This window comes from Tympanuchus pallidicinctus, unplaced genomic scaffold (genome assembly GCF_026119805.1).
Source record: "Tympanuchus pallidicinctus isolate F22 unplaced genomic scaffold, pur_lepc_1.0 scaffold30, whole genome shotgun sequence".
NCBI classification, from domain to species: Eukaryota; Metazoa; Chordata; class Aves; order Galliformes; family Phasianidae; genus Tympanuchus; species Tympanuchus pallidicinctus.
Genome location: NW_026294748.1, coordinates 2,465,395 through 2,491,346, shown reverse-complemented (window position 1 = coordinate 2,491,346; position 25,952 = coordinate 2,465,395). Strand labels below are relative to the sequence as shown.

Genomic DNA, 25,952 nt, shown 5'->3' with positions numbered 1-25,952 from the left:
TGCAATGATGGGAACGTTTCATCATTTCACATTAGCTGACAGGTTTTAGCAGGGAGAGAAGAGGGGTGGATTTAGAACTTTATGGGTTAATTCCTGAAAGCCGAGGAGCATCTACGTGCAGATGCTGTATGCAAGAAAACATCATTTAGATCTCTTATAATACATTTTCTCTAAGGAAAGGTACAAGCAAACAGATCCCAGATTTTGGATTAAGTTCTTGCTGAGTGTGAGAGCGCTCAGACCAAGGCTCATCTCAACCATCCCCGTCCTAATCTAAGGCAGTGCAAGAGGCTCCCGTTCCCACAAACTGGAAAAACCAGGAGAAAACCTGAAAGGACATGTCTTGAAGACCTCATCCACAGCCTCAGCATCACAGATTCACTCTTAGTACCAGGGCTGCATCTTCCACGTCCCATCAACCGGCCCCTAACTCAACGCTGCCCAAAAGCAGAGTGGGGTCACTTTGCTGGCGCTGTGCTGTAGGTGATGCGGCCTCCAACCAGCAGAGGGGAGCAAGAAATGTCCCTTCTAAAGACCGTGGCACAAGCCAGTACTTTTGGCCTGAAGGGAGTTTTCACTTCAGTTCGAGTCAAACAAACAAACGCACAACATCCCCCAGCGAGAGAAAGAGAAGATGCGATCACTACAGCTGCGGTGCTGGGAGACCCAATAAACATTTTGGAAAGGGCTGTGAGGAGGGAACAGAGTTACAACACCTCCCTTCATTACAACTGCAGCTCTGGATGCTGCCGAAACTCGTTTTGCAATCACAGGAGCTCCTTGCGACAAGAGCTGTACATGCTATGAATTCCAGTTCTTTCCTACCTCTCAGGTTGGCATGATCATCCCGCACGGCCTGGCGAAAGAAGTCAGATGGAGGAGCTTCTTGATTGCTATCAACGCGAGTTGTGTTTAAATGACTGAATTAATGGTAGCGAAAGGCTCTGCAGGTCACCGTTACCCTTGAGCCATCGGCTCGGCGGAGGGAAGTGGCTTTTTGTATTTTTCCTTCCCTGAGGGTGCGTTTAAAAAAAAAAAAAAAAAAAGAATAAAAAATAATAATAATTTAAAAAATAAAATAAAAATAAAAAATCGTCCGAGCCAAAAAAAAAAAAAAGGTAAAAAATAAATAAAGAAACGTCAGCCCTGCTGGCAATCCATGGGTCGACCCAACGCGACGCGATCATCCGAGTCCAAACAGTCCCAAAAAAAAAAGAAAAAAAAAAAATTATCTCAGAAAACGAGGTGCTGGATCCCGCCTGGGTGATGATCCCAACGGCAGCCGAGTGTTGAAGAAGCACGAGCCATTTCCAAACTGAAATCAATTTTTACAGCTGCCAAGCGGAATGATCTGGAAGCTTTCCAGGCTGAAAGGGGTGTGTAGCTGCATCCCGGCATCGCGCAGTATGAGAACGGGAGGTGGGTTTGGCAAAGGACCGGTTCCCCATTTAAAAACAACAACATCTCCCACTGCTCCTTCCCCCGTCCCTGGAATTCTCTGGCTCTCTCCTGCGCAGTGGGCGGGATCCTGGGTGTTCTCGACAAATCCTCCCGTGCACCTTTTTTCATTGGTTTTAGGCTCAATTTTACTTCTCCCTCCTCTTCCTCTCCCCACCAGGCCTGCAGCTGGCTAATTGTTCATTAGCGAGAGTTCGGGGGATATCCAAAACTTTCGGGTTGGTTTATGCAAATCCTTCCCTTTTTTTTTTCCCCAGCTCAACCAGCACTATTACCAACCGTACGTTAAAGAACCCAAACCAAACCCCCCCCCCCCAAAACCACACACATTGTGGGTGCGGCCACTCGAAATCATGAGACTCCCTTAAAATCGTGTTGATTTCAAACTAATAAAACCAGGGGAGGTGTTGCCTTCTCCTTTCCCAGCGCATCCGACCCGTGTTTGCAGGTATTTTCTACAACTATGAAAGCTTCCCTTAAGAAACCATAGGGGGTTGAAATTGTCACGGGGTCACCCTGTGTTGGCATTGGCCAAGCTCCACGCTACAGCATGGCGAGAGAGCAGTGGCGATTTAGCTGAAGTCAGGACCAGCTCTTGCTGTTGTTCCCCAACGATGACCACGGTCAGAATGGGAAGAACCAGCATTTCTTCCCATTGACTTGGATTTGGGGAAACTGCACTCTGCCAGGCTAAGTGACCCGGTAGGAGAGCGGGATGAGATCAAACAGCACGAAGCTCCCTGCTCGCTGTTGGGTCCCTGCCCCGGGCTGCAGCAGGTAACGGCAGGCGGCACCCGCATGCACAGCTCCTTTGGAGAGAGGAATCACACTTGCAAATCTCAGGTGGATGTTTTCACAGCCTTAAAATAGGGTCAGCTGCCTCCGAGCAACGCGAGCGAAAAAACACAGGAAGGGTGACTGGAGAAAGGAGAGTCCCTTCCTTCAGTTGGCGAGCACGCTTGCTGGGCATGGCCAATGATGGATTGTTTCTTGCCTATCTCTAGCCCGAAAACAAAAACAAAAAGCAAAACAAACTAAGAAACATATTGAGGGCGATGGAAAATGATCAAAGCTCTTCGGCTTGCTTGCGTAACTGATTTGTGGATGGTGTTTCATAAACATTTCATAAGAAGGAGAATTATGAAGAAAACATCTCCCAACCTGCCTGCAATTACTGCACAAACTCTTCCTTACCAGTAGGAAGAAGGGAAGGAAAAAAAAATAAAAGAAAAAAGTACATCTGTTTTGTAACTGATCTGTGAACTTTTGGCAAACATTCGGCTCGTGAAAACATCCTGCAGACATATTGCAAAGCTGCACGGAGCTGGCCTTACACAAGGAAGTTGGAGAGATTCACATTAGCAGCTCCGGTCTCAGCACGTGGAAGGCCGTACCCTTTCAAGAGGCAGACAGACAGACGGACGGAGCGAGCCACGTGCACGGCTGGCAGCAGGATGCCATTGGTTGGACAGAGCTCTGGCTGCAGCTCCTGGCATCCACCCAGCACCAGTGCCAAGGTTGGCTGGCGGTGCTGCGCGCTGCCTCAATTAGCACTTCAGGTAATGAACAACAAGCAACCGGCTGTGGCTCCTTGACCAGAAATAAGCTAAGCATGCACTGCATGTTGGCCATCTGCATGCTGGCCATCTGCATGGCTCGTCCTTGTCCACCAGGCAGCCCACACACAACTCCAAGCCACCTCCTATGGGAGAGCATTGGTAGGACACAGCACCACTCCATCCTCCTCTTTGCACAGCCCTCTTTGCACAGCCCTCTTTGCACAGCCCCCCCTGACTGAGCGATCCAGCCCACCCTGGGATGCTTAACCCACATCGAGATAAAAGCTGCCCCGAAAGCCACGCCAGCCTTCCCCAGCACCGGGCAGAATAGAATCATAGAATCATAGAATCACCAAGGTTGGAAAAGACCTAAAAGATCATCCAGTCCAACCGTTCACCTATTCACCTATTCAGAAGCTGCGGTTGTTCTTTTAGGGCTGAAGACAACTGTACGTGTTGGGTAGTTTCTATTTAGCCAGTCACCTCTTTGAAACAGGTATTTATCTGCCCTCGTATCTGGCTTATCTCACAGTCAGCAATTCACGACTGTTTAAGCCTTTGACATACACGTATTCCTCCTGCTACAGCTGCAGAGAGGAGTGGGGATGGCTGCTGGGGCACACAGAGCTTCAGAGGGTCTGAGCCACTTGCCCTCCACCTAAAAGGAGCAGCACATTTCTTCCCGGGCTGAATCATTTCCCAAGTGCCATTTCCTACAGCAGCATTGCCTGAAATCAAGGGAAGACGCCTTATGGTAGAACCAGATATCAGAACTGCATCTGGGGCTACTGCAGCTTGCCAAGCCTTCCCATGGTGTCAGCATGCTTCTTTGTGAATTACCTGCACATGTGGGCACCATAAAATGAAACACACGCTAATAATAAATCATAGCAATAAGAATAATGGGCTTGCAATTACTATTTCCACGTCTGCTATCCTGCACACACAGTAAGGCTTAACAGACACTGGGAAGAAAGCAGAAAACTCCAACATTAATACAGCAGCATCCCCCCTATAAAATTTGACATCCTCTCACACCAAAGGGTGGGATCTTTAGGAGCTGTCAGCCTGACAAAATCAGAATTAATCCCACGCTGAATGCCTACAGATGACATCCTACTGCTCAGTAATGACAGCACACTGAAAAATTAAAATGTAATCCCTAACCTCAACACACCTGCATCAGAGCTTTACGAGGCCTTGGTGCTTATTAACTGAGGTCGGATCTGATATGCTTTAACCCTCTGAGCTTCAGCGCAGGACACTCATGGCTGTGCCATGGCTGCAGTAAAAGCAGGGGTGGGAAATCAAAGCTGAGCATCACTGAGATGTGAGCCCCACAAAGGGGAACTGAAGGAGCCACTCTCCACTTTGCATTTGCAGCACTTTTGGCACAGCGTGACCACGCTGCTTTTGCACTGAGGCATAGAACAGGAAAAAGTCACCCTGCTCTCTGCACCAAGCAACAGGACTCGAAATGTGTGTAGCACAGCGGGCTCCCAATGCCAGCATTGGGCATGGGAGAGAGGAACTGGAATCAGAGCTGGGCGAGCACCAGACCCTAGTGGTCACTGCTCACAGCTGAACTGTCCCTGTGTGAGCTGAGGGCTTTGGGGTGGCTGTCTGCATCTGGAGAGCACAGAACTGGCCAATGGATACTGATGATCAGCAGCTCAGAGCATCTTCACTCTTATTATTGGTACTCAGGCATGCGGTGCCTCCCTTGCCAGGACTTGTGGACGTGGCAAATTGCAAGTATTTATAAGAAAAAAAAAAAAAAGGGAGCAGAAGATGTCATTTTCTTGCTCAGAATGATAAAACCCTCCAAACAAAGCATGGAAAACTGCTTTACCACCTTACAGGCTGCAATTTCTCCCACAGCTCCATCCCAGGACTGCCTCCCAGCGCTGCCCTCCTGCCCCAATCTCCCCATACATTGCAGCACTGCTCCTGCATCTCACTCAGTTCCACTTGCCCAACTTTCTAAAGCTCTCCAGAGCTCCACCTCTGCCTACACCTTGGTGCTTATCTCCTCTCCCACCCTGAGCTGCATCCCTGCCCCTTTCCTTATCAATCCGATTTCACACACACCAGGCTACATGGCTTCTCCCAGGCCCTCCTGCATGCTTGCACAGGTTCCCTGGAACCTGACCACGTTCCTGTTGAAGTCAGAAGCGAAGCTGTTTGATAGAGCTTGGCTGGGGCCAGAACCAAACCTTCAATCACTCGTGAAAATTTTCCCCTTTCCCACAGATCTCCAGCCGATGGGGAGCAGACTGCGCTCGTTCTGTGTTCTTCATGCCTTCCGGCTGCCAACCAGCCAGAAACCATCCCAATACCTGGGACTGCAGGGAGGCAGTGACTGGATCTGTCACGTCCCAGCACCGAGGGGTCCCTCGGCGGCACGGTGCTTCCCACCACATCCTACATTGGTAAGGAATTCACTTGGAATCAGCTGGCTCCTATGATTCCAGCCCAGCTCTGCAAGTCCCCATGACTCAGGGAGGGGAGTTTTGGCACCCACTGCCCTGGGGAACAAGAACACAAGGAAAGGAACGGAATCAAAGGCACACAGGGAATATAATTCAAAAAGGGAGAGCAAGAAAGGTCAACATGGCCGGACAGCAACACATCTTTTTCATTTTGAGTGGACTCGTAGAGCAGTTTGGGTTGGAATGGGCCTTTAAGATCACCTAGCTCCAACCCTCCTGCTATAGGCAGGAATATGAAAAGCAGGGAGGGAACGGAGGGGAGAGAGCTCTGGGTGACTTCCACGTGTTGGGTGTGCTATAGGGAGAACCCCACGTCTGCCCCCCGAGGGGCTGAGCTCCGCCAGTCCGACCCACTGATTTCACATGGAGCGTGAGCACATCCCCCCCGGGATGGGAGAAAGTGTGCTCTGATGTCAGGCTGCCAAAATTAGAGGCCTTGCTTGAAACCCCATCGCCTTCACCTTTTTAATGCTATGACTTGCCCTTCTGCAAAATGGGTGCAGGGCCCCACCCTTGCTGGGTGGTGCAGGCTTTGATTGAATTCTTGGAGCTCACCAGATGAAAGGCCTTCAAGAATTTGGAGTCTTCTCTTTATTACCAATGAGCCATTCTCCAGCAGGCAGAAGAGTCATATCCATGCTTAAAAAGGTGCCGGGCAACCTGAATATTGCCTTGATGGTGACAACTATGCCTTGAGCTCAGTTTCTATTATGGAAAGGATCATTACGTCTCTTCAGTGCATGAAAACAGAGCTTATCCCCTGCAAGCTCGGAAAACATTGACCAAAGGGTGAGAGAATCACGACTGGAATAGAAAACTTGCACAGAGAGAAGACCAGCCTGTCCATTCCTGATCTATATGACAGCTTTGGGACAACAGCACGAGATGCATTTCCATTGGGCCAAGGCCACAAGCATAAGAAATATGTTATAAATACAGGTCAGAGAGGGACAGCTGGAGTTTGTGAACAGACTGCAACCAGAGCCTGGTACAGCCCAGCAACTCAGAAGCAATGCTGTTTCATTCCCAACCGTGAGTGGCTAACCAAACAAATTTAGTGATTTCAATCCAGCCCTTGAGAAAATAATAATAATAATAATAATAATAATGAATACATGAAAACCCAACGAACCCAAATCCTTCCTCCTATTTCCACCATTCTGCCTATAAACTTCCCCAGAGAGTCAGCGGCGTGTTTTTGGAGTTGGTTCCCAGCAATCTCATCTGAGGGCCTCTGAGGTGCCAAAACAAAACTAGCCTGCAGAAGAGGTTCCTCTACATCTCTGTCCTAAGCAAAGCAGTGCCATATTTAGAAACAGAGGACTTTCCCTCCAGCCAGGGCTTTCTCTGACGCTTTCCCAAAGGGCTGCATCTCAATGAAGAACCAGCACACATACAAATTTATGCAATCAGTCTATCCCTGGGACGGAGCAAGGGAACTTCAAAAGGGAAAGGCCAAGGTGGTGCTCCGCTTAGATCCAGTGTCAGTCGAGGCAGATATGGACAGCCGGGCCCATTTCCAGCTAGAGGAGGCTCAAGAGATGAAAAGCAGCTGCAAGACTTTGGCTGAGACCCTGGGGCGATGCGGAGAAGAAGAGAGAGTGAAATCTGAATTGATCCCCAGAGGGGAGAAGGAAGCAGGATGGGAACCTCCCCTCGAGAGGAGGGCAAAACAGGACGGGGATGGAAATCTGGAGGGCAGACTGAAACCTGAACTACCCACAGGGAGAGCCAAGCAGGAACAGAAATGACATCTAGGGAACACATGAGATTAGGGGGAGGTGGGAACACAAAGTGGAATGAAAAACTATGAGAGAGATCGCCGGGGGGAGGGAAGCCCTGATTGAGCAAAATTAAATCTGCAGGGAGTTTTGCATCCCAGATATTAATAACAAAGTACCGAGCGAGTTGGGCCCTTCTTTCCACCTTCAAAAGGATGGAGGGGAGGAAGAACTTGTCTGTGGTTGAGCACAAGACTATGAATCAGAGAATGGGAGTCCGTATCCCAGCTCAGCCAGGGAGCGAGTCCCTGGATTACAATACGCCTCGATGTCCACAGGCAACTCTCCTCTGAAGCACCCGCTGATTTCAGCTGCAATCACAGCATCTTTGGGAGAAGCCGGGCAGTCAGTGCCTGCCTGCAAGACGGGGCTGAACACCTCCCTACCTTCTGGAGGCACCGGGATGCTCCATTCATTAGCAAAGCGCCTTCAGACGTGTGGGTGGAAAGGACCAAACAAGGTCAGGGCGTTATTAATGGTGCTGCAAAGGGCCACCTGTGATTTCTGATCTCTGATGCAGCTTGCCTGCTTGCTTTTCCTCACAGAGTGCCTACGGGACACCAGCTGTGAAAATCCAGCTCCTCTCTCAGAACAGCTGTAAACCAAAGAATAAAATGCCTCCAGACGATGACCCCAATCAGATGGGGACAGGGCAGGGAGATGGGGTTAAGGAAGGAGGTCCCCATGTGGCACCTCTGGCAGAGGGCTGGGATTGTAGGATGTGGAATCCTTCACCTGATTTTGGAAGAACTTTTTAGAAAACTGGGTGGTTTTTTTTTTTGACTATTCTGGCAGATGCATTCAACTGGCCAAAAAGTCAAGCTGTTGACTCCTAGCAGCTGGGAATGTGAAGCAGCTCAAACGGCTTGGTGCTGACTGAGCACTGGGAGAGAGAGGTATGAAATGTGTCCCTCACACTCATTAGGGACAGTCAGAATGGCTCAGCAGATGACCTGACGTGGGAGTTCAACGCTGAGCTGAAGTGCACGTGAACACCAGACCCCTTCAGTCTCATCCCTTGTTCTCTGATTTAACCCCAGATGCTCCCCGTGTTCTCAAGATCACTCCTGCCCCACTGACACATTTTCCAGCTGCCTGCTTCCCAAAATCCTATCTCTAGGAGATCCATAGGAAAGGGGTGTACCCATGTTACACCTCTAATGGGCATAAAACAAAGAATATAATATAATAGGAGTAAAGAACCAGCAAGAAAATTCAGGCTATGCAGAGCCCCAGGCGACTCGGGCACACGATCAGCTGCTCATCTGTCTGAAATATGGTCAGGTCTCACGGCAGCATCGCCTTTATATTGGTACAAATTCCCAACCCATCATTACCATTAAACAAATGACAGCTTGTCTGCGAGGGTAAGCCTCTCGCTGGAACGAAACTGCATGGCATATTTGGATACAGAGCACAGAGAGATCCTGCTAAGCCTTCCCTGCCTTGGTAATATGAATTCTGTCCCAGAGTTGGAGTGCAGGGCAATGATTGAGAGCATCACTGCAAGGAGCCTTCGTTCTGCCCTGGCACTCAGAGCTGCACTGCAGTGAGCAACACGATGCCACCCATCACCTCCCTGGTGGAAAAGAAGTCACCGAGCCAGGATCTGCATCTTCCCCTGCTAACTATGGGTGTGCTGTGTGCACATGGCACACACAACACCTACTGTCACCCAAAACCATCACCCTCAGCTCTACGAGTACTCCAAAGCCAATATTATTTCAGAGATTAACTCTAGACAAAGGGCAAATTACCTGCTCTCCAGAACAGCTCTCTTCAGAGCTGTCTATGAAAACAAACACCTTACAGGGTGAAAGTTGCATGTACTAATGGGGAAATGATACAAACAAGGTCTTCCCACCTGGTGAGGATCGCTGCACAGCAGCAGCAAAATCTCTGCTGCAATGCATCCAGACAGAGCTCTGGACTCAGTGCCATTTTGCTGAAGCCACCTTTGCAGATCTCCTCACTTCTCACCCCGACACGCTCTGGCCACGATCCCAAACCATCAAGAAGCAGATGTCCCTCCCCAGGTTGCCAGCACTGAAGGTGAAAGTTTATTACTCTCTCTTTGCATTTCCCTTGATATAAACAGGAAACAACCAGCATTAGACTCTCTAAATAAAAAGCCAAACCAGATAGGCAAGGCAGAAGATGCTGCTTTTTTCCATACACGCCCTTTCCCCTCTCATTCACATACAAATTACTGTTGCATCCAGGTGGGAGGAGAGGTTGAAGAGGGGAGGGGGGGGAAGGGACGGCTGCCAAATAGGTTGAGGGAGCAGAAAGCAGCTTTCTCATAAAGCACAGGGCTGACCCACAAACTGCAAGAAAACCTCAAACTCCGCAAGAGTTTCCCTCCTCCCCATCTGCAGGGTGAGAGCCGTCCCAGCAAGGAACTGGGAGGCAAGAAGGGGTCTAACCAGGTCACTCCACCCTTCTCCTCCTGCCTGGAGCACAACAGGGGAGGGAAGCAGACCTGAAATGTAGGCCATCTACAAAGGCTGGGGGAGAGGCTTAAACGATGTGAGATTTATGATCTTCAAAGCGATTAGCGCCCAACACTCCAAATAAAGTCAAAGAGCTCTCGCGTTCGGCTTGGAGCTGGGTTTCAAACCATACTTCTCTGCTTCAGCTTGAAAACTTGAATTGCAGGTTAACAAAGGGAAAAGAAAAAAAAAAAAAAGAACCCCAAACCAACCCAAACCCCAAACCAAAATTAAAAAACCCACCAACTAATGAACGAGCTCAGCATCTGGTTTTACATGAGAGCGCTTTGATATTTCCATATCTCCCCTCTTCCTTTTTCTCATCACTCGACATCTGTTTGCTGAATTAAAGATAAATTCGCCAATAGCTGAGGTCAACCCAAAACGTGAGCGTGCGTTTGGGCTCATTTAAGATAATGGCAATGAGAAGAGCAGCTCAGCTCTATGCTCGGCCTCGGGAGAGCCAAGAGAGGGAGACAGAGAGCCACACTGCCTGCAGGGCCCGCGTCCACCCATAGGCTCACCATAATCCTACTGACTTTGGGGCTGGCCCTACGCCTTGACCAGCAGCCCTCATTCAGCAGCACGCAGAGGACCAGCAGCTTAACGATATCGTGCCCGATCACTGGCAGCTGTAACACAGCTCTCCCTCACTGCAGTCAATAGCATTTCCTCGATTAACCTCAGCCCAGGTTTCAGTTGTAACACCTTTGTGGTGTTGCCATAGGAGAAGTTTGCAACGATCTCGCGCTTTCATAGCTTATTTCTGTCTGGAGGGAGTTTTCTTTTATCGCCCGTCAGAAGCAGATTGGATTCTTCTCTTGGCGTGCAAAAAGCCTGTGCTTTGGGCTCCGCAATCCGCAGAGCTGGAGACACAAGACTTTTTGTTTTCAGCTGGGTTTTCCAAAAACCTGGAAGATGGCTGAGCGTGTTAAGACACCTTTTGATAGGAAGCTACGACCCACCCAACGCCGGAGCAGCCAAACCAACCAAACAAACAGCAGCTCGCTGACATCTGCCAGACCAGAGCCACCGAGGGAAGGTGGGAGGGCAGGAAAGCGATGGGGCAGCACCAGCTGCCCAACTGCTGCCAATGGGAAGCATGCAAAGATTGCAGCCCTTGGACTCTGGGAAGGTGAAGCTGGAAGCGGGCAGGCTGCTGTGCTGTGAGGAATGCCAACATCAGGTGCTCGTGGCTGCCCATGCAGCTACGTTTCTTGCTACAGCTTCCCAGCCAGCTCCAGGCCCTGCAGCAGGTTGGTTGGTGGCTTTGCTCTCCAGACTGCCTCTTTTTACTTCCAAGGTTTGAGCCCAGCTCCATGGGTGGCCATAGGAGTCTTTAGGTTGACACTTAGAGCATATACTCATGTTTCTGTGCAGATTCAAGACCTACCCTCCGCACAGAGCTGCCACCTGCTTCCCTTTGCCATTCTGCATTGAGGTTTGGGGATTTCTCAGACCCAGGGCTGAAAATCCGCAGGCGTTCCATGAGACGGGGGCTGTTTTGGCTGCATGGAGCAGGAGGATAACATCATGCAGCAAAGGCAGCATCCCTGCAGACCCTCACGTGCTGCCCTGCTGTCAGAAGGACTCGTATGCCTCTGGTGTCCCTTATCCCCACCACCTAGCAAAGAGAAGTCTGTTGTTGTAGGCAGGCCTGGTCTTGACCCAGGCACTCCAAGACCTCAAACCACCTCATCTCCAGCCCTTGCTGATACTCCCGTGAGTCAGCCCCATGCTCCCAGACTTGCATACCACAGTGCTTCCAGTGCCAGTGTCGCACGTAGTGCAAATGCACAGAGCTTTGTGGTGGGGTTTGCTCATTTGCCGGAACTGTGGTCCCTTTTGTTTCTAAGTGACAATAGAAATAATTAAAAAGCCAGAGAAAGCCTCAAGCAAAGCATGATTTAAAGAAACTCTATAATTAACTGAATTTCTATGAAATGGGGACGCCTGGAAACCCAATGTTTTATCTGCCATTGTGTCCCACAAGGGGAATTGGGATGGGCTTCCATTGTTGGTTTAGCAGTAGCTCACGGCCTCACAGTTTTATCTCCTTGCAGGAGCTGCCTGGGACTCAACGAGATGAGCAACAAACAAACAGCAATCCAAGAAAGCAGGAGAATCCAAGGAGTGTCTTACCTGCCTGTTAAAGTCCAGCCCATTCTGTTCACTTCCTACAATGAAACAAACAGAGAAAAAAAAATATCTCAGTATTAATGGCAGTCAGCATCTAGCTAAGCTTTCCATAACCAAAGATACGCTGCTGGCTCAGCAGAAGCAAGGAGAGGAGAGGAAGGTGGAGGCGGTGTGAAGGCAACAGTGGGAGCACAGGGCTCCAGCACAGAAGAGCTGGAGGATGTAACACATGCCCAGGGAAACCCAGCACTGTACACAGAGATCCAGCTGTGGAAGAGGCGGGCAAGCAGGTGGCCAGGGCTGCAAAGCAGGGATCTTCAGGAACCCGTGTGGCACCAGGTAATTGCGGGATATCTGAAGGAACAGAGGGTGCCGTGGGGTTGTGCTCAAGAGGCGTCTCCTTGATTCCAGGAGAGATTGGCAGGCACAGGGGGAAAATCAGACAGGTTTCAGCCTGAAGGTACCGCACAGGCCCTCACTCATTCCCCTTTGATGATAAACATTCTCCCCCCCCCCCCTCCATCACACCTGCCAAATTCATCAGGAACATCACAAAGGAAAGGCTACACACTCTGCAGAGATGAATGCTTTAAGGGATTCCACGAAGCCTCCTTCATTGCAAAGGCAACCCCAAGAAACCCCTTTCCTTCTCTTTGCAAGCCATTCCCTAACCCATTCTCTTCCAGCCCAACTGGGCTCATGATAAATAGCCCTAAATTGTTCATATCCCACCAGCAGAAGCCCCTGGGGGGCTGCCTCCTCCTCCCATGTTGTTTTTTTTCCCCCCCAGTATAACGTTCCCCACAAAGCACAGGCTGTACCCTATGATCTGATCAAGCTCCAACACATCGTGTTGTTCAAGAGTTCACATCTCCTGCATGGAGCTGGGATGCAGCTCAGGGGTGAGCCCACATCCAGCTCCCTGCTTGCTTTCAAGCCTCTCCCCCAACCCAGCACACAGTTCTTTTGCTCACACTATGCATAATATTCCCTGGGGAACGAGCAGAGCTCTTTGAGATCCTCAGGGGGTGGTTTGTCCACTCCATGTCTACACCTTTCCCACCAGCCTGTCTGCATTTCTGCTGTGTTAGAGCCCATCCTCCTTCCTGGCTTCTTCCAGAGCAGCTTTTCAAAGCTTTCTTTCTTTCCATCTCATCTTTTCCATGCAATTCCCTGCTCTGGCCGTGGCCACCTCTCCCCTCCGCTCCACCCCAGGAATTGGTTCATTCATTGAGCTCCAGCTCCGAGCGCCAACGACTGTGCGGATAAGCGATGGGAATGCTGATAGCATTAATAAATGATTGCAATCAGCATCCACACACCTGAGCAGGGCTGCGTGAGGATCTTCAAGGCCTGCTGCTTCTACCTTTGAAACTCAAGGGAGGGGGACGGGGGGGGGTTGATGCAATCTAATGGCAGTAGCTGAAGGGAGAAAGGGCAAGAAGGAGAGAAGGAAATAAAGTTCCCAGTTGCTAAAATAGAACAGGAAGGAAAAGGTAATCTTCTGGTTTCTTGGATGCAAGACTTTCGCTCACGTTCAAATGCAGCATGTTGATGAGGCAAGATTCAAAGACCTTGAGGGAAATCCCTGGGTCCCAGTGATGAGGGCTCTGAGTCACCCCGCACACCCCAGCTCTTGGAAGCGGGCAGCAGCTCCGTGCTGCATCACTACACCACGAGCCAAGCTCTCCAAACAAGGCTCTGCCAAAACACACTGTGCTTCAAAGCACCCAGGCCCAAGCTCCTTAGTACATCCCCTCCTCCTCTTCTTCCAAGCTTCCCATCTTGTGCTTTTCCCTCCAGACTTCTGCTTTTTGCCCTATCCTCTCCCACAGGACCGTACACAGCACCATCCCACCTCACATGAAGTCTGTCTTTTTCTTTTTTTGTGATGGTGGAACATGCTGGAGATATGCATGGAGATCCATGCGAGCCTGTTTGCAGCTTGGGCATCCAAGACTGAGCCACTGCCCCAGGCTGTCTTCATAGACAACAAGGAGCACCAAGCACCTCCAGAGGCCATTCCCCCACCCTATCTCACACTCCTATCTCAACCAGAGACGAACGGCCCTCTGGAGATGACAGTTTCTCTTTATGGACTACAAAGAGACCCAGGGGCAACTGGTTCAGACTTAGATGTCCGAGAGTGTGATATTTAAAATGGGGCGAGGTGATTTCTGCTCCCAGCAGTTATGTAAATGGGAGCTGGATACACAAATCTCTGCCACTTTTCAGCAGGATCCGTGAGTGTTTGCTCTCTGATTTATTTGCAAACAGATCTCATGGTTTTCTATTTCGGTAAAAGCTTGTGTGTCAAGTAGAATTAACATGATCTCAGCTGCAAGCCAAGGTTGGGGTGTGATGGGGATAACAGCTCTTCTTCCAGCTAACTCAGTGACTTTCCTACAACCATTTTAAAAGCAGACTGGTTTCCTCCCAGCTCCTACCAGCACCAGGATCCGTGCTGAAGCGCTTATTTCTCTCCTTAAAGGAACTAACTGTTCAAACAATGAGGATCTGCACTTGAGATTTAATCTTTCCTAGCTCCAGGTGATAAAAAGAAAGAAAAGTGTAAGTAGCAGCAGATTCCCAACTGCTGCAAACCGCCGGAACTCCACTCATTTTGGTGGAACTCCACAACAGCCAACAGCACAGCCAGACACGGTGGGACCCCAAAGGCTCAATGCAGCCCTCCGCTCCTAGAATTGCACCCAACCACGGAAGCCCTGGTATTTAAAGGGAGCTCTGAGCTTCACACATTACATTTCCTCGGAGCTTCCCCATCCACGAGGCTCCCATGGGTGTACTGGATGGAAGGGAAGAGGCAGCGATAAGCCCCGCAGCGCGGCAGACAGGGACCGCGCGGCTCTCCTCGCTTCACCTGGCAGCTGTTTTGCATAGCACTGGCATCAGATCTGGTGCGAGTTTGCCTGGGGAGGTTTCTCTGGGGATGGGAGCAGCAAAGAAGTTGCTTTCCCCCCCAGTCTGGGAGGCTTCGTGTGTTGAGAACGCCCATCATCCACACTCCATCCCATCCGACTCGATTCCCACTGGGAGCTGCCCAGCCTGCCCAGAACTACAGGATGAAAGCTCCACAAAGGGAGAAAGCAAAATAATAATAATAATAAAAGTCAAGATTGCAGCACATCTTCCCCTTCACAAAGCAAAAACATGCCGATGTCACCTGCAGGACCGACAGCCACCTGACGACACAACCAGGTTTCCACCTCCAATTCTGACTTCATTCTCCTTCCCACCCAGCTCCGTGCCCAGTTCACCTCACTGTTTGATCCTGGGAGGGATGGGGGAATTAGAGAGCGATTTTCAACCTGTAGCAGGTGTTGGGGAATTCCCACAGGGAATCAGTTTTCTGCCCCATGCATTTGGGAGGGAAATTCAGAACAGCTGAACGACAGCGGGGGAAAAGTGCCAGGGAGACAGTGGGCAGGGGCTCAGATGTCTAAATTGCAGCATCTAATTGGGAGCCAATCGCTCTAGGCTGCCTCTGCAGCCACAGAGAGGAAGCCGGTGCTTCCAGAGGGCAGCTCACCTCACCCCTGGGACATGGGGATGAATCACCTCCAGAGCTGCCTGTTCCCATCACTGGCTCTAAGGGGTGAGCAGGTCAGAGTACTGAACAGCTGAAATTAAGATTTCTCTCTCCTATCCTCAAGTATTTTAGCATTGCAGCTGATAAAGCACAGTGCCATTGGGGACAGGCAAAGCAGGCTGGGTGCAGGGCACCTTCCAAGATACGTTTTCTTGAAGGTGAGGAGTTAACTTGCTCGCATGGACTGAAGCATCAGACCCCTCAGCCTGAACAACATGTGAAATTAAAGCATTACCCAAGAGGAGGTTAAGAAATGGTAGCATTAAACGCAGCTACAAACAATACCTGAGCCACACACTGTAAGCAAAGAAAACCTCTCACCTGCACTGAGCACAGCATGGTTCTATCAAGTCATAAAGAAATTCAGCATCCTCAGCAGCTCAATTCTCTTTGGATGCTCAGCCACCAACTCGTGGATCTGTCCCAGCAGTAAGGGCCTGGCTGCAATCACTTTTTCACATCCCCCTGCCATCACCCTGACTGCCCCCACCTGTGCCTGCTGGCGATGAGGAGCAGAAGCTGCAGCTGAGCAGACCCAGCTCTATTGCTTTGCCCTTGCTGGGATGCTCGCTGTTCCCAAGGCTAACTGACTCCAGCAGTGCTTTGTAAGGGTAGAAAGGGAAAGTGTGAACAGGATGGGAAGTTTGCAAGGCAGCCAAGCAGGGCTGTAGTTTCCCTATTAGCTGTTTGCTCTAGCAACACAAACAGACCCAACCGGGGCACTGCAGGCTCTCCTCTGTGGGAGAGCCAAGGCTGCTTAGCAAGGAAAGTGAATCTGTGCTGACTCAAAGTCTGCAGGGGAAGCTTTCACTCGAGTGTTCAAACTCCCAGGTCACACCAATGCCATTCCTCCAAGAGTTCCCACCCCTCGGTGCCACTGCTGTACCCTTGTGTGGGTCAGGGCATGGGGGGGAGTGCGGGACGGCGAGTGTGGGAGACTGGGGCAGCTTCCCGAAGGAAACCCGAGGGCAGCAGTTGTTCCCACGGAAAACATTTCACCTGCAGGTGTTGGGAGAGGGCACGTCTCTTCTCTTGGGCCAGAGGCAAGAGGCAGATCAGACCAGCTCTTCCTTTGCCCCTCTAATTCAAGTCAAACCAGCCTTTTGTTCCCCTTCCCCTCCCCATCCTTTTTTATCCTCTTCCATAATGGGATGTTTAAGAAAAAAAAATAAAATAAAATAACCCAACCTCAAACCCTAATCACCTTCATTTGAATTTCAAATATCCCCCTCCTGGCCTCCCCCACGCCCCAACTGACTTGGAGCTGGGAATATGGAAATTTCTCCTGCTCGCCTTAAATGTGGCTGTGCTATGAAAATCACCAGCCCTATGCAAATCCCGAGCAAGCCCCATTGCCATAGCAACCAGCTGTTTTCCAGCCCTGCTGCTGCTGCTCTTACTTCTTTGGGACTTGTCCTGGGGCTGTTGGTAGCTGCAGGGGGAAGAGACAAGAGAGATCCCGGAGGCTTTGAGGGAAGTTTCACCAGGGAGAGCTGCCCCTGGGAGAAGTGCAGCCAAGGACGAGGTGTGGGGCCAGGAAGGCCAGGTTTCCTCAAAAGGCTCCAGCCCCATCCAAAGAGATAAGAGCAAAGGAAAGAAATGGGCTCAGCCCAAGCATCCCTCATGAGCTGTGTCGGTGAGCAGTGCAAAACCTGAGCACCCATCTCACTCCAACGTCTCCTGGGTGTGTGTTCTGCCTGAGTTAGAAGCTGATGTGGAGGTGAAAGCCTCCGTATCCTATGGGGCATAAGCCATAAAGCTTGAAAGCAGCCTTTCCCAGCAAGCCCAGAGAACGACCATGGGAATATGACAAACTGCGACCCTGGATAGCAGGGAGAGCTGCAGCCAAGAGCTCACATCCTGGCACCAAGATGGGAGACGAGATGGGGATCCCCACTTTGGAGCCGAGGAGCACAGATGGACTGATTACATTTGTACAGGGAGCGTGTGGCAGAGAGATGGAGACAAGGGCTCTGATTTTCCATGTTGCAGATTTGATGCAAAATGCACAGACGGCGACGTCAGGAGATAGGGTACTCAGGGGCTTTTTTTGCTTGGGTGGAGAGTTTTGGTGGCCAGCTCCATGCTGCTCTGGCCTGCCTGGCTCTGGGGGCTGTTGGATGAAGGCAGGTGTCACCTCTTGCTGCCATCCTCCCACTGCTACAAGCTGTGCAGTTGAGAAGAGTGACATCCAAAGGGCCATCCCCTCTGCAGCACCATAGGAGCAGATGCACCATAGCTCCTCACAGCCTCCATTTCCTTAGGGTTGAAAGGAATTGCTCTATTACTTCCTAACACACCAGAGATGCTATGCAGGCTGCGAGGGTGACACAACCACGATGCTATTGCCATCAGTGCCAGCTAAGAGCCCACCTGTCTGGAGCCACAATCCCAAACCCGGCTGCTCCCAGATCCCAGCCGCGCAAAGCTGCATCCACTGCCACCAAGGCTGCAGGTCTGCCCCACGCTGCACATCCCAGCTCCCTCCCCATGCACTGGGATGCCCATCACACCCGCCTCGGGCTGCTGGCAGGCTGTCCAGTTCCCCACATTGCAGGGTGGGGAGGGAAGATGTTCGGAGCGCCTGCAGCTATTCGGTTACCGATGGTTGTGTTTGAAGAGCTTCCCTATCGCCCTTTTGTTAAGGCTTTGGCTTCCCCCCCATAGCCTCAACAGATGAAATCAAAGGGAAGTAGCTTTGCTTGGTGTAACCTGTTTTGATCAAGCAGATAAACGGGGAACAAGTGTCTGACACAAACAAACAGACAGACGGAGGCAAGTCCCACCTCAGCATTTTGTTGCATCAGATACAGAGGGCTTAGATAAACCACAAGAAGGGGGAGATCTCTGCCTCTCGGCTTGAAGACCAGGGGCGACACTCGGCAGTGCCAAGCCCCCACAGTTCCCATAAAAAAAACCAACCCAGAACTTGCTGGCATAGCTTTCATCAGTTTAAAAAGATGAAAAGAGCTCGGAGCCAAGCGCTTGTCATTACCCCCCATGGAGCCCAGCAGCACCTCGGTGCACGGAGCCTTACCAGCATCATACAGGGTGAGGAGGGCCCTGCGAGGACAGCTGGGCTCTATAGGGCTGTACGGCCCCACGCAGCCCCAAGAGAGCCCTACAGGAATAACCCCTGCAGCTCACACATGTGTCACGATGGGAAAGGCAGAAGGAAGGCACAGGAGGGCTGAGTGGGTGATATTCCAGAGGTTTTGTCTTTTTCTTATGCGGTGGAATTTCGCTACAGCTATGGGGGGAAGCAGCTCGAGCAAGCGTGAGCTCTTGGAGAGCGTCTCATTAAAAGCTTCCAAGTGTTTTGTATGAAATCAAGGTGGAGAAATAAATAAAAGAAGAATCAAAGCCGAGCTTTCCTGACCTCTTATGAAAAAGGTAACAAAAAAAAAAAAATGCCAAAAGTTTCTCAAAAAGGGAAAAGCCCCATTTTTAAACGCTTTCAAAGTAAAACAATGCCCCAGATTACCCTTTCCTCCCTCCAAGCCTGGAACTGGCGGAGATATGAAAGGATGAGATGATACCTCTGCTACCGACACTTCCCATCAGATCTGCAGGCATCAGTTTCAGATCAAGGGCTTGGTTTACAAAAGCATTTTGGCACCCGGCTCCCTCCAGATTTCTTTTATTATTATTATTATTTAAAATTCCTCTTGGAGCCAGTCTACGTCTTTATGTGATGAAAGGCCTTTGTGAATCTGCACCTAGAAAGATTTCCATTCTTTGGAAGCAATAATATCGGTCGTTTTGTCGTGGTAACTACTGCCTTCTATGGAGGGAGCAGGATTCCTGGAAAGCTGTGCAGCGGTCCGGTTCGTTAGGAAACGGGCCTTCAATTAATTAGTAAGTAATCAGAAAGGACTTTCCCACATGAAGCTGGTAAACAAAACCCCAAACGGTGAGGTGCTGCGGTAAGTATTGCTCTCATGCTGCACGTCAGGGAAAACACAGCAGTTCAGGGAAGCTCAGTACAAAGCGCTCTGTTGTCGGTAAACGGGGATTGTTGGAAAGGGGAAAAAGCAAACAAAGGCAGCTTTGGGACAGCACAGGGGCAGCCCCACGGGGGGCTTGGTTAAGGTTGGGTCCCAAAGGATCCACCAGCATTCTCTCCCACGAGAGAAAAGAGCCTGATCGGTCCACAGGGAAGGGTTGGTCTGTGCTAAATGAAGGATATTGCCCATTCTGATATCCGTGCCTGACAGGAAGGCTCCTGGAGCACTGCTCAACACTCTCCATCTCCCCTCAGAAGAGATGCTATTGGCTTTCTAGGAAGCTTACACGGAAAATGTGTTTTATCCCAACAGCTTTGGCGCTGGCTTCTCCCCTATTGAACACCAGTGCCACTAGCAGTGGCTCTCCCGATAGCATCCAGCCACGACAAAACCCAGCTCAGGCCTAACACAGCCTTCCCTCACCACCATTCAACCGTGCTGCCCATCAGCAATACGTGCCACTCCATTTCTCGTTCCCATTCAATGCCCAGTTACAGCCAACGCTGATTTGGAAGCAGCCGAGGCTGTGTTTGTTGCCAGGCTGGGAAATATCCATCTCTAAAAACCAGCGTGGGGTCGGCTGGAAGCCATGAGCCGACCTGACCAAAGTCAACCAGAGTTCATAGAGGTGAATAGAACCAGATTGTATCTCAGCCTTAGAATGCGTCAAATAACTTCAGAGTGCTGAGACCTCGATGCGCAGCGTAAATAAAGGGGCACTTTCAGTCCCATTACAACATGCCTGGGCTTCTCCGGCTTCCACCAAGATCTGCTGTTTTTCCTTTCCCTCTCAATTGACAAAAGCAAAAGGGAAGCAATAAAATCATTCCCTGTGAAGTTTTAATCTGTTGTTACACATCTTCCCACCCCAAGCTTTGTGTTCTCCAAAGAGCAACAACTTTCATACGCTGTCTATGAGTTTTGGCTTTAAATGGTGTTTATTTCTACCTCTAGAGATGAGCCTTTCTGTTTCTAGTAATCTTCGTTTGTTGTAACCATAACCAGCGGGTGCTTAATGCTTGTCTTATTGCTGTTTATTGGCCTGAAAAGGAACCTGACCGTAAGCCTTTGTGAAGTTCTGTCCTCAAATCCTGTCCTCAAAGCCCACTGCAGGCAGAAGTGATGCTGGAAAACACAGCTTTGATTTTCCAGTGCATCTCACAGCTCCTGGTAGTGCAAGAAGCGGTAGGTGGACTAGAATAACTCAGTGCTGTTCCATTCTCAGGATCACTCTGCTCTTCAGTTTTACATTATTAAGGGAATCTGGGGCTTCTAGCCACAGAGCTGCCTGAGCATCAAGTAGGAGCAGGGTGAGAAACCCCATGACGCTTCAAGATGAGCGGCGTTCCCTTCTGGCTGGAACAACCTGGCTGCATTTGGGTATTCCACAAGTCCCTCCCATTTTTCTACAGACACGAGGCCAAAAAAGGCACAGTCCCTGGGCCCTGTGTCTGGGGAAGCATTCCTGGCATCGACCCTGCGTACAACCTTTGCGCTAAGCTGGCGGCCCAAGACTATTTCAGTGGCATAATTCATTTAGCAAGAAAGGAGCACATTTCCTTGCTGAAACCACAGAGGACGTTGCCGAGCCACGCACTGATTCACTGCTGTGACAGAGGAGCTTGCATGCTGATCAAGATACGGGTGCAATCCTTGCCCAGAGCGCATTTTTGATCAACTCCCAGCTGGCTGCGGGAGCACGATGCAGAGCAACAGGCGTGGAGCAAAGCACGGCAGGAACTTCCAGCACCCCATTGCCCCTCTGCCCAACAGCCCCCCGTGTCCTGGACCCCCCCTTACCTGGCTCCACTTGGTCGGGTTCGTGCCGGGTGTCCGTGGAATCCGCCGCATCGCCGCTCATCTTGATCTCTGCAAAAAAAAAGAAAAAAAAAAGAAAAAAAAAAGATGGCACAACTGATTTTAATAACAGGTCACAGTCCCAGGCAACAGGCACATGTGGCTTCCACTAAACAGCACAAATGAATGTGTAATTATAATAAACCATCAGACTTTCAAATTTCTGATTCCTTCAACATACAGCCACTAGAATATTCATCAGCTCCGAGGATGCACTTTCCCTCCTGTTGCTCTTCGCAGCCCCCTTCTCAGCTCACTGATGTGCTTCTCACCCTTCGTGCCATTCCTCTTCCCGCAGAGGGCAAGGGGCACTTCTGAGCCCTCCAAACCCCCCCAGGCTCCTCCTTTATGAAGACCTCCCAGAGCAGCCGGTGGCACCGCCCTCCATCCCTGCACCTCTGGGGACCCCTCCCAGCTTCCATCCTCTCCTACATCCCATCCTTTCATTTTGGGACGTTGTGGCCAAGCTGGTGTTGGTTTGGTGCCATACTGGCACTGCACGGAGCAGGATGCTCTAAGGGCAATTGCTCCTTCCCTCACCCCCTTCCAAACTCCGCTCTTCCCAACACATCTGCTTGCAAACTATTCACCCAACACGTGCTCGCTGCCCCCAGAAGAACACTGCCTGCACCATCCAGCACATCTCTCTCCATCCTCCTCAATGCCAAAAATTCGTCATTTACCCTTGAAGTGATGGCTGCCACCACACCCAGGGCCACGTTCTCCTTCGGGGACAGCTGAAAGGAAAGAGTAGGGAATGGTCAACTTTGTACGGGATCCCTCGTCTCCTCCTTAACAGAGGCAAAGTACACAGAGAGAAAGAAGGAAGAATATCTATTCAAATTCAGACGGACACCCCCTCGCCCTTTTCTCCCCTTTGCATGGGAATTTTAACTCTTTCCAGGTAGGTTGAAGGAGGGGGGGGGGGGAAGAAAAAGAAAAAAAGATAATAAATTTTTATAAAGACCCAACGGAGTGATTTGCATGTGCCTCCTGCAGCCAATCCCAGCCCCAGCAGTCACACAATTTGCATCAGGGAATAACAACAGCGTGGAAGCGGAGCACTGTTTGCTGTGGTTTTGCTGGGACAGCAAAGGCAGGTGGAAGCCTTCTTAAAGGCATCACGCAGCCCTTTTCCTCTTCCCTATGCATGCCTCCTGTTATTTCCAACTGGCCAAAACAGCTTGCGTGTTTTTATTCCAATTTCCCTCTATTGCTCACAATAGAGCAAGCACCTCTCTCTCATTTCCCTCCTATTGCAGCTTCCAGCGTGCAAATGGCAAACTCTCTGCTTTGTTTAGGCCTTCCTTTAGGTGAAGGTCTGAAATTCTTTCCTAAGCTAAAGTCTGCTGGAAGAAAAAACAGCAAAGCTGTGCACGATGGCAGCACATGCACTTCAGAAACTTCCTCTCCTTAAGCTGTCTGAAGGAGCAAGGGAGGAAAAGGAGAAGGGAAAAACGTTTCGTTTCAAGTAATCCCTCTGCAATTAAGACACGAGCATTTAGTGGGGCTTCTAAGTATTTCTACTGCAGGAAGAGCAATTATCTCCAGCTATAAACATCTTGTCTTGTACTGCTGCCAGGGGACCCTGACTTAGGCAGGCTACAAAGCGCTCGGCTCTGTCTGCTGCCAGGAGGTAGCTGGAGGAGAAGCCAAGTTCTCATCAAATAAAAGAAGAATACAACTTCACAAAGCAGGGCAGCAGCAAAGCGATGTGCTGTGTGCACCCCCAGCCCCTTCACACGGGGTCAGGGCAGTTTGCAGCCAGCAGCATCCTTCACCCATTCGTGGTTATCATGTGAGGCGTGGGGGGCTGAGGAATGGCATCTGCCACTTGATTACTTATCAGGTATCATCCATCAGTTTAATTCCCTCCTGCTGCAGCCAGCAGATAAGGCGATGCCCTGTGATGCTCTCATACAGAAAGCAAAAGGGTTTTGTTTTCACAAAGGTTCAACTTCCCCTCGTCACACTGACACAAGTTATTACAGCTTAGATGCGTTGTGAGGGGAAAAATAAACCCCACTCCCCGCTCAAAAAAGCCCCCAAAAATAGGGAAAAAAAAGAAAAAAAAAACTAACAAACAACCAGGGGGAAAAAAGCAATGTTTTTTGATGGAAGTCTGCTGATACGGGTGAGCACACGTGGATAGCAGTGCTGCATCCTCTGAGGGGTCCTTGGGAACCAGGGCTGGGGATGCAGGGGGTGACTTTCTGATGCAAGCACAGCCAGGATGATGGGAACTATACGTCCTTCACCATAACCCAGGGGCAGAGTGACACCGAGCCCCCACGTGTGATGGTTTTTCTTAAGACAAAGCAGGCTGTGAGACACTGAGGCCAGGCAAATGCGGGCTCTTGCCATGCAGCTTTGCAATAGATGGAGAGCAAGCTGAGCGCAGACACGGCTGGGAAAAATAATGCAATGTGGGACTGCCTGACTCCCAACCACAGCCCCATTAGGAGCCGCCGCTGTGGCCTGGGCCATATTAAAAATGTGCTGCCAGAGCTCAGCTACCTGCACAAGAGGCAGGCTGCTTTGTTTACCCAGACCAAAGCAACTCTACCGGTGCAGACACTTCTCTGGGGATATATCTGCATCTCTATTTTGGCCGAAACAAATGGTGTCAGCAAATAAAGCTTTCCCAAGCCCTTATTCCTTGGAGTTGTTCTGACATGGGCACCAGGAGTAAACCAGCCCAGTGGCTTTAAGAGGAGAAAAGAAAGTAGTGGGGAGAAATTGGGTTGGTTGAGTCCGGCACCTGGAACCCAATGGGTTTTGCTGTGCTCTACGTGCCCGAGCTCTGCGGAGGCTGCAGGAAGCTGAGAAGGTGTAGATGTTAGGAGCAGGGGGTGGTTCTGCTGCAGGGGAGTGCTGTGCAGACCCTGCTTGGGGGGAGCAATGTGGGTTTCAGCCTCCCAAGCTGCTCGGCACACAGATCCCCCTTTGCAGCAATGGGAATAACTCCCTACTACCTGCTCTGGGCTCTGCCACGTGCAAACAGCCGGGCTCAGCTTTGTCTCCCTCCCTGTAAATCCACTGTTGGAAGCTCGGGCCCCTCGGTGGGCGATTTGGGGGAGGGAGGCTCAGCGTGCACCCTGCACCACGCAGCTCCCAGCCAAATCCACCCCGGGAGCGATGCCACGGGCTCTGACAGAGGGCACGGTATCAATGTGGGGAATCTTTTCATGAAGAAAGAGTCGCCCACAAGTTCAGCAGCTGGGCAGATAGGAGCCTGGGGGGGGGTGCAGCCCCGGGAGATGCTGCACACCGGGCCAGCGCAGGTGCTCAGACCCCACTGCACTGCCAGCCTCCCGCTGCCTCTCCCAGTGGTGTGGAGGCTCCCAGCTCAGCTGCACGTGGCCCCTGCCTCCAGCACTCCATCCCACAGCAGGGGCTGTCAGGACCCAGTTCACAGCCCCACATGCCCAAGGATGGTCCCTCCTGTCTTCGCAGGGGCTCCTCAGGATGGGAGCAGCAGCCAAACCCGAGGTGCAGGGCGAGCCTGAGCTCCTGGCAGCATTGAGGTGTTTGGCACCCATTGCTCTGCTCCCAGCGAGGGCTGCCTGGAGACGTGGAGCTTCCAGGCTGCACCGCTGTGTCAAACCCCCTGGGAGCAGCGCTTGCTCCTTCTGCGTATCGCCCTTCATTCATTCCCTGTTCTCCCCATCCCATCAGGAGTCGCCCCATCCTCCTGCAGCTCTCTGCTCATTCATTTCTCCCTCCTTTTCCTTCTTCGTCATTCCCTTTTCTCCTTGTAGCCCCCCTCCCTCTCAGTCACACATCCTTCCTGCAGCCCTCTGACTTCACCCCTCTCACTGCTCCCAGCTTTACCCCAATGACACCAGACCTGGGGCTCAGGCACTGCCTGCCCAGTTTCCAGCTGCCCCAATGCCTTTCTCTCTGCTCTGCTCTGCAGCCCACGTTGGTGCCAGCAGTACGAGCAGCACTTCCACACTGCGCACCCTAAAAAGGGTCAAGGCAGCATCCATCCCTGAATGCCAGCTGCGATCGCTGACTCCAACAGGAGAGGAGAGAAGAGGAGGTCGAGGAGGGGGAAAAGCCATAGGAATCGCAGCAACCCCATTTCCTGCAGCCCGATCCTTCCTGCCGCGCTCGTTTACCTGCGTGCACGGACTCCAGGTTCACCATCCTGCTGGCGGGGGGAAACCCGCGGTGCGCCCAGCCTCCTGCCGTCAGCCCCAGGTTGCCAGGGGCTGCCAGTTTGCCCTCCCTCCTCTGCCACCCGCTGCTGCCTCTCGAACCGGGCGCGGGTCCGCTCCCGACGGGACCTACAGCTCCATTGCCTGTTGCCATGCAGGGCCAGGTGAGCATGCGGCTCCACGCCACGCCTCGCCCCACCTCCGGCTCCCTCGGGTGCCCTGACACCCAGCAGCCTGGCGCCCGGCCCATGCAAAAGCACCATTTGCATATTAGTAACCGGGGAATGGATGAGTCCCTGCAGGGCTACCAGGGTGTGGGGTGGGGTGGGAAGGAGGCGGATCGCTCGCCCGCGCCGCCTCGATGAGCCCCGCAGCACCTGCGAGCGGGCCTGGC

General features: G+C 51.3%; 1 protein-coding gene across 1 annotated transcript in view; it reads right to left on the bottom strand.

The window, feature by feature from the left end:
- POU2F3 (POU class 2 homeobox 3) overlaps window positions 1-25,730 on the bottom strand; it is a 34,331-nt gene extending 8,601 nt beyond the window's left edge. The window contains exons 1-4 of the mRNA XM_052697043.1: window positions 25,520-25,730; window positions 22,079-22,132; window positions 21,339-21,407; window positions 11,925-11,959 (exon numbers count right to left, since the gene is read on the bottom strand). Coding sequence (XP_052553003.1) covers window positions 11,925-11,959; window positions 21,339-21,407; window positions 22,079-22,132; window positions 25,520-25,730 — 369 coding nt within the window. The remainder of the gene's footprint in view (window positions 1-11,924; window positions 11,960-21,338; window positions 21,408-22,078; window positions 22,133-25,519) is intronic.
- Window positions 25,731-25,952: the final 222 nt, after the last annotated feature.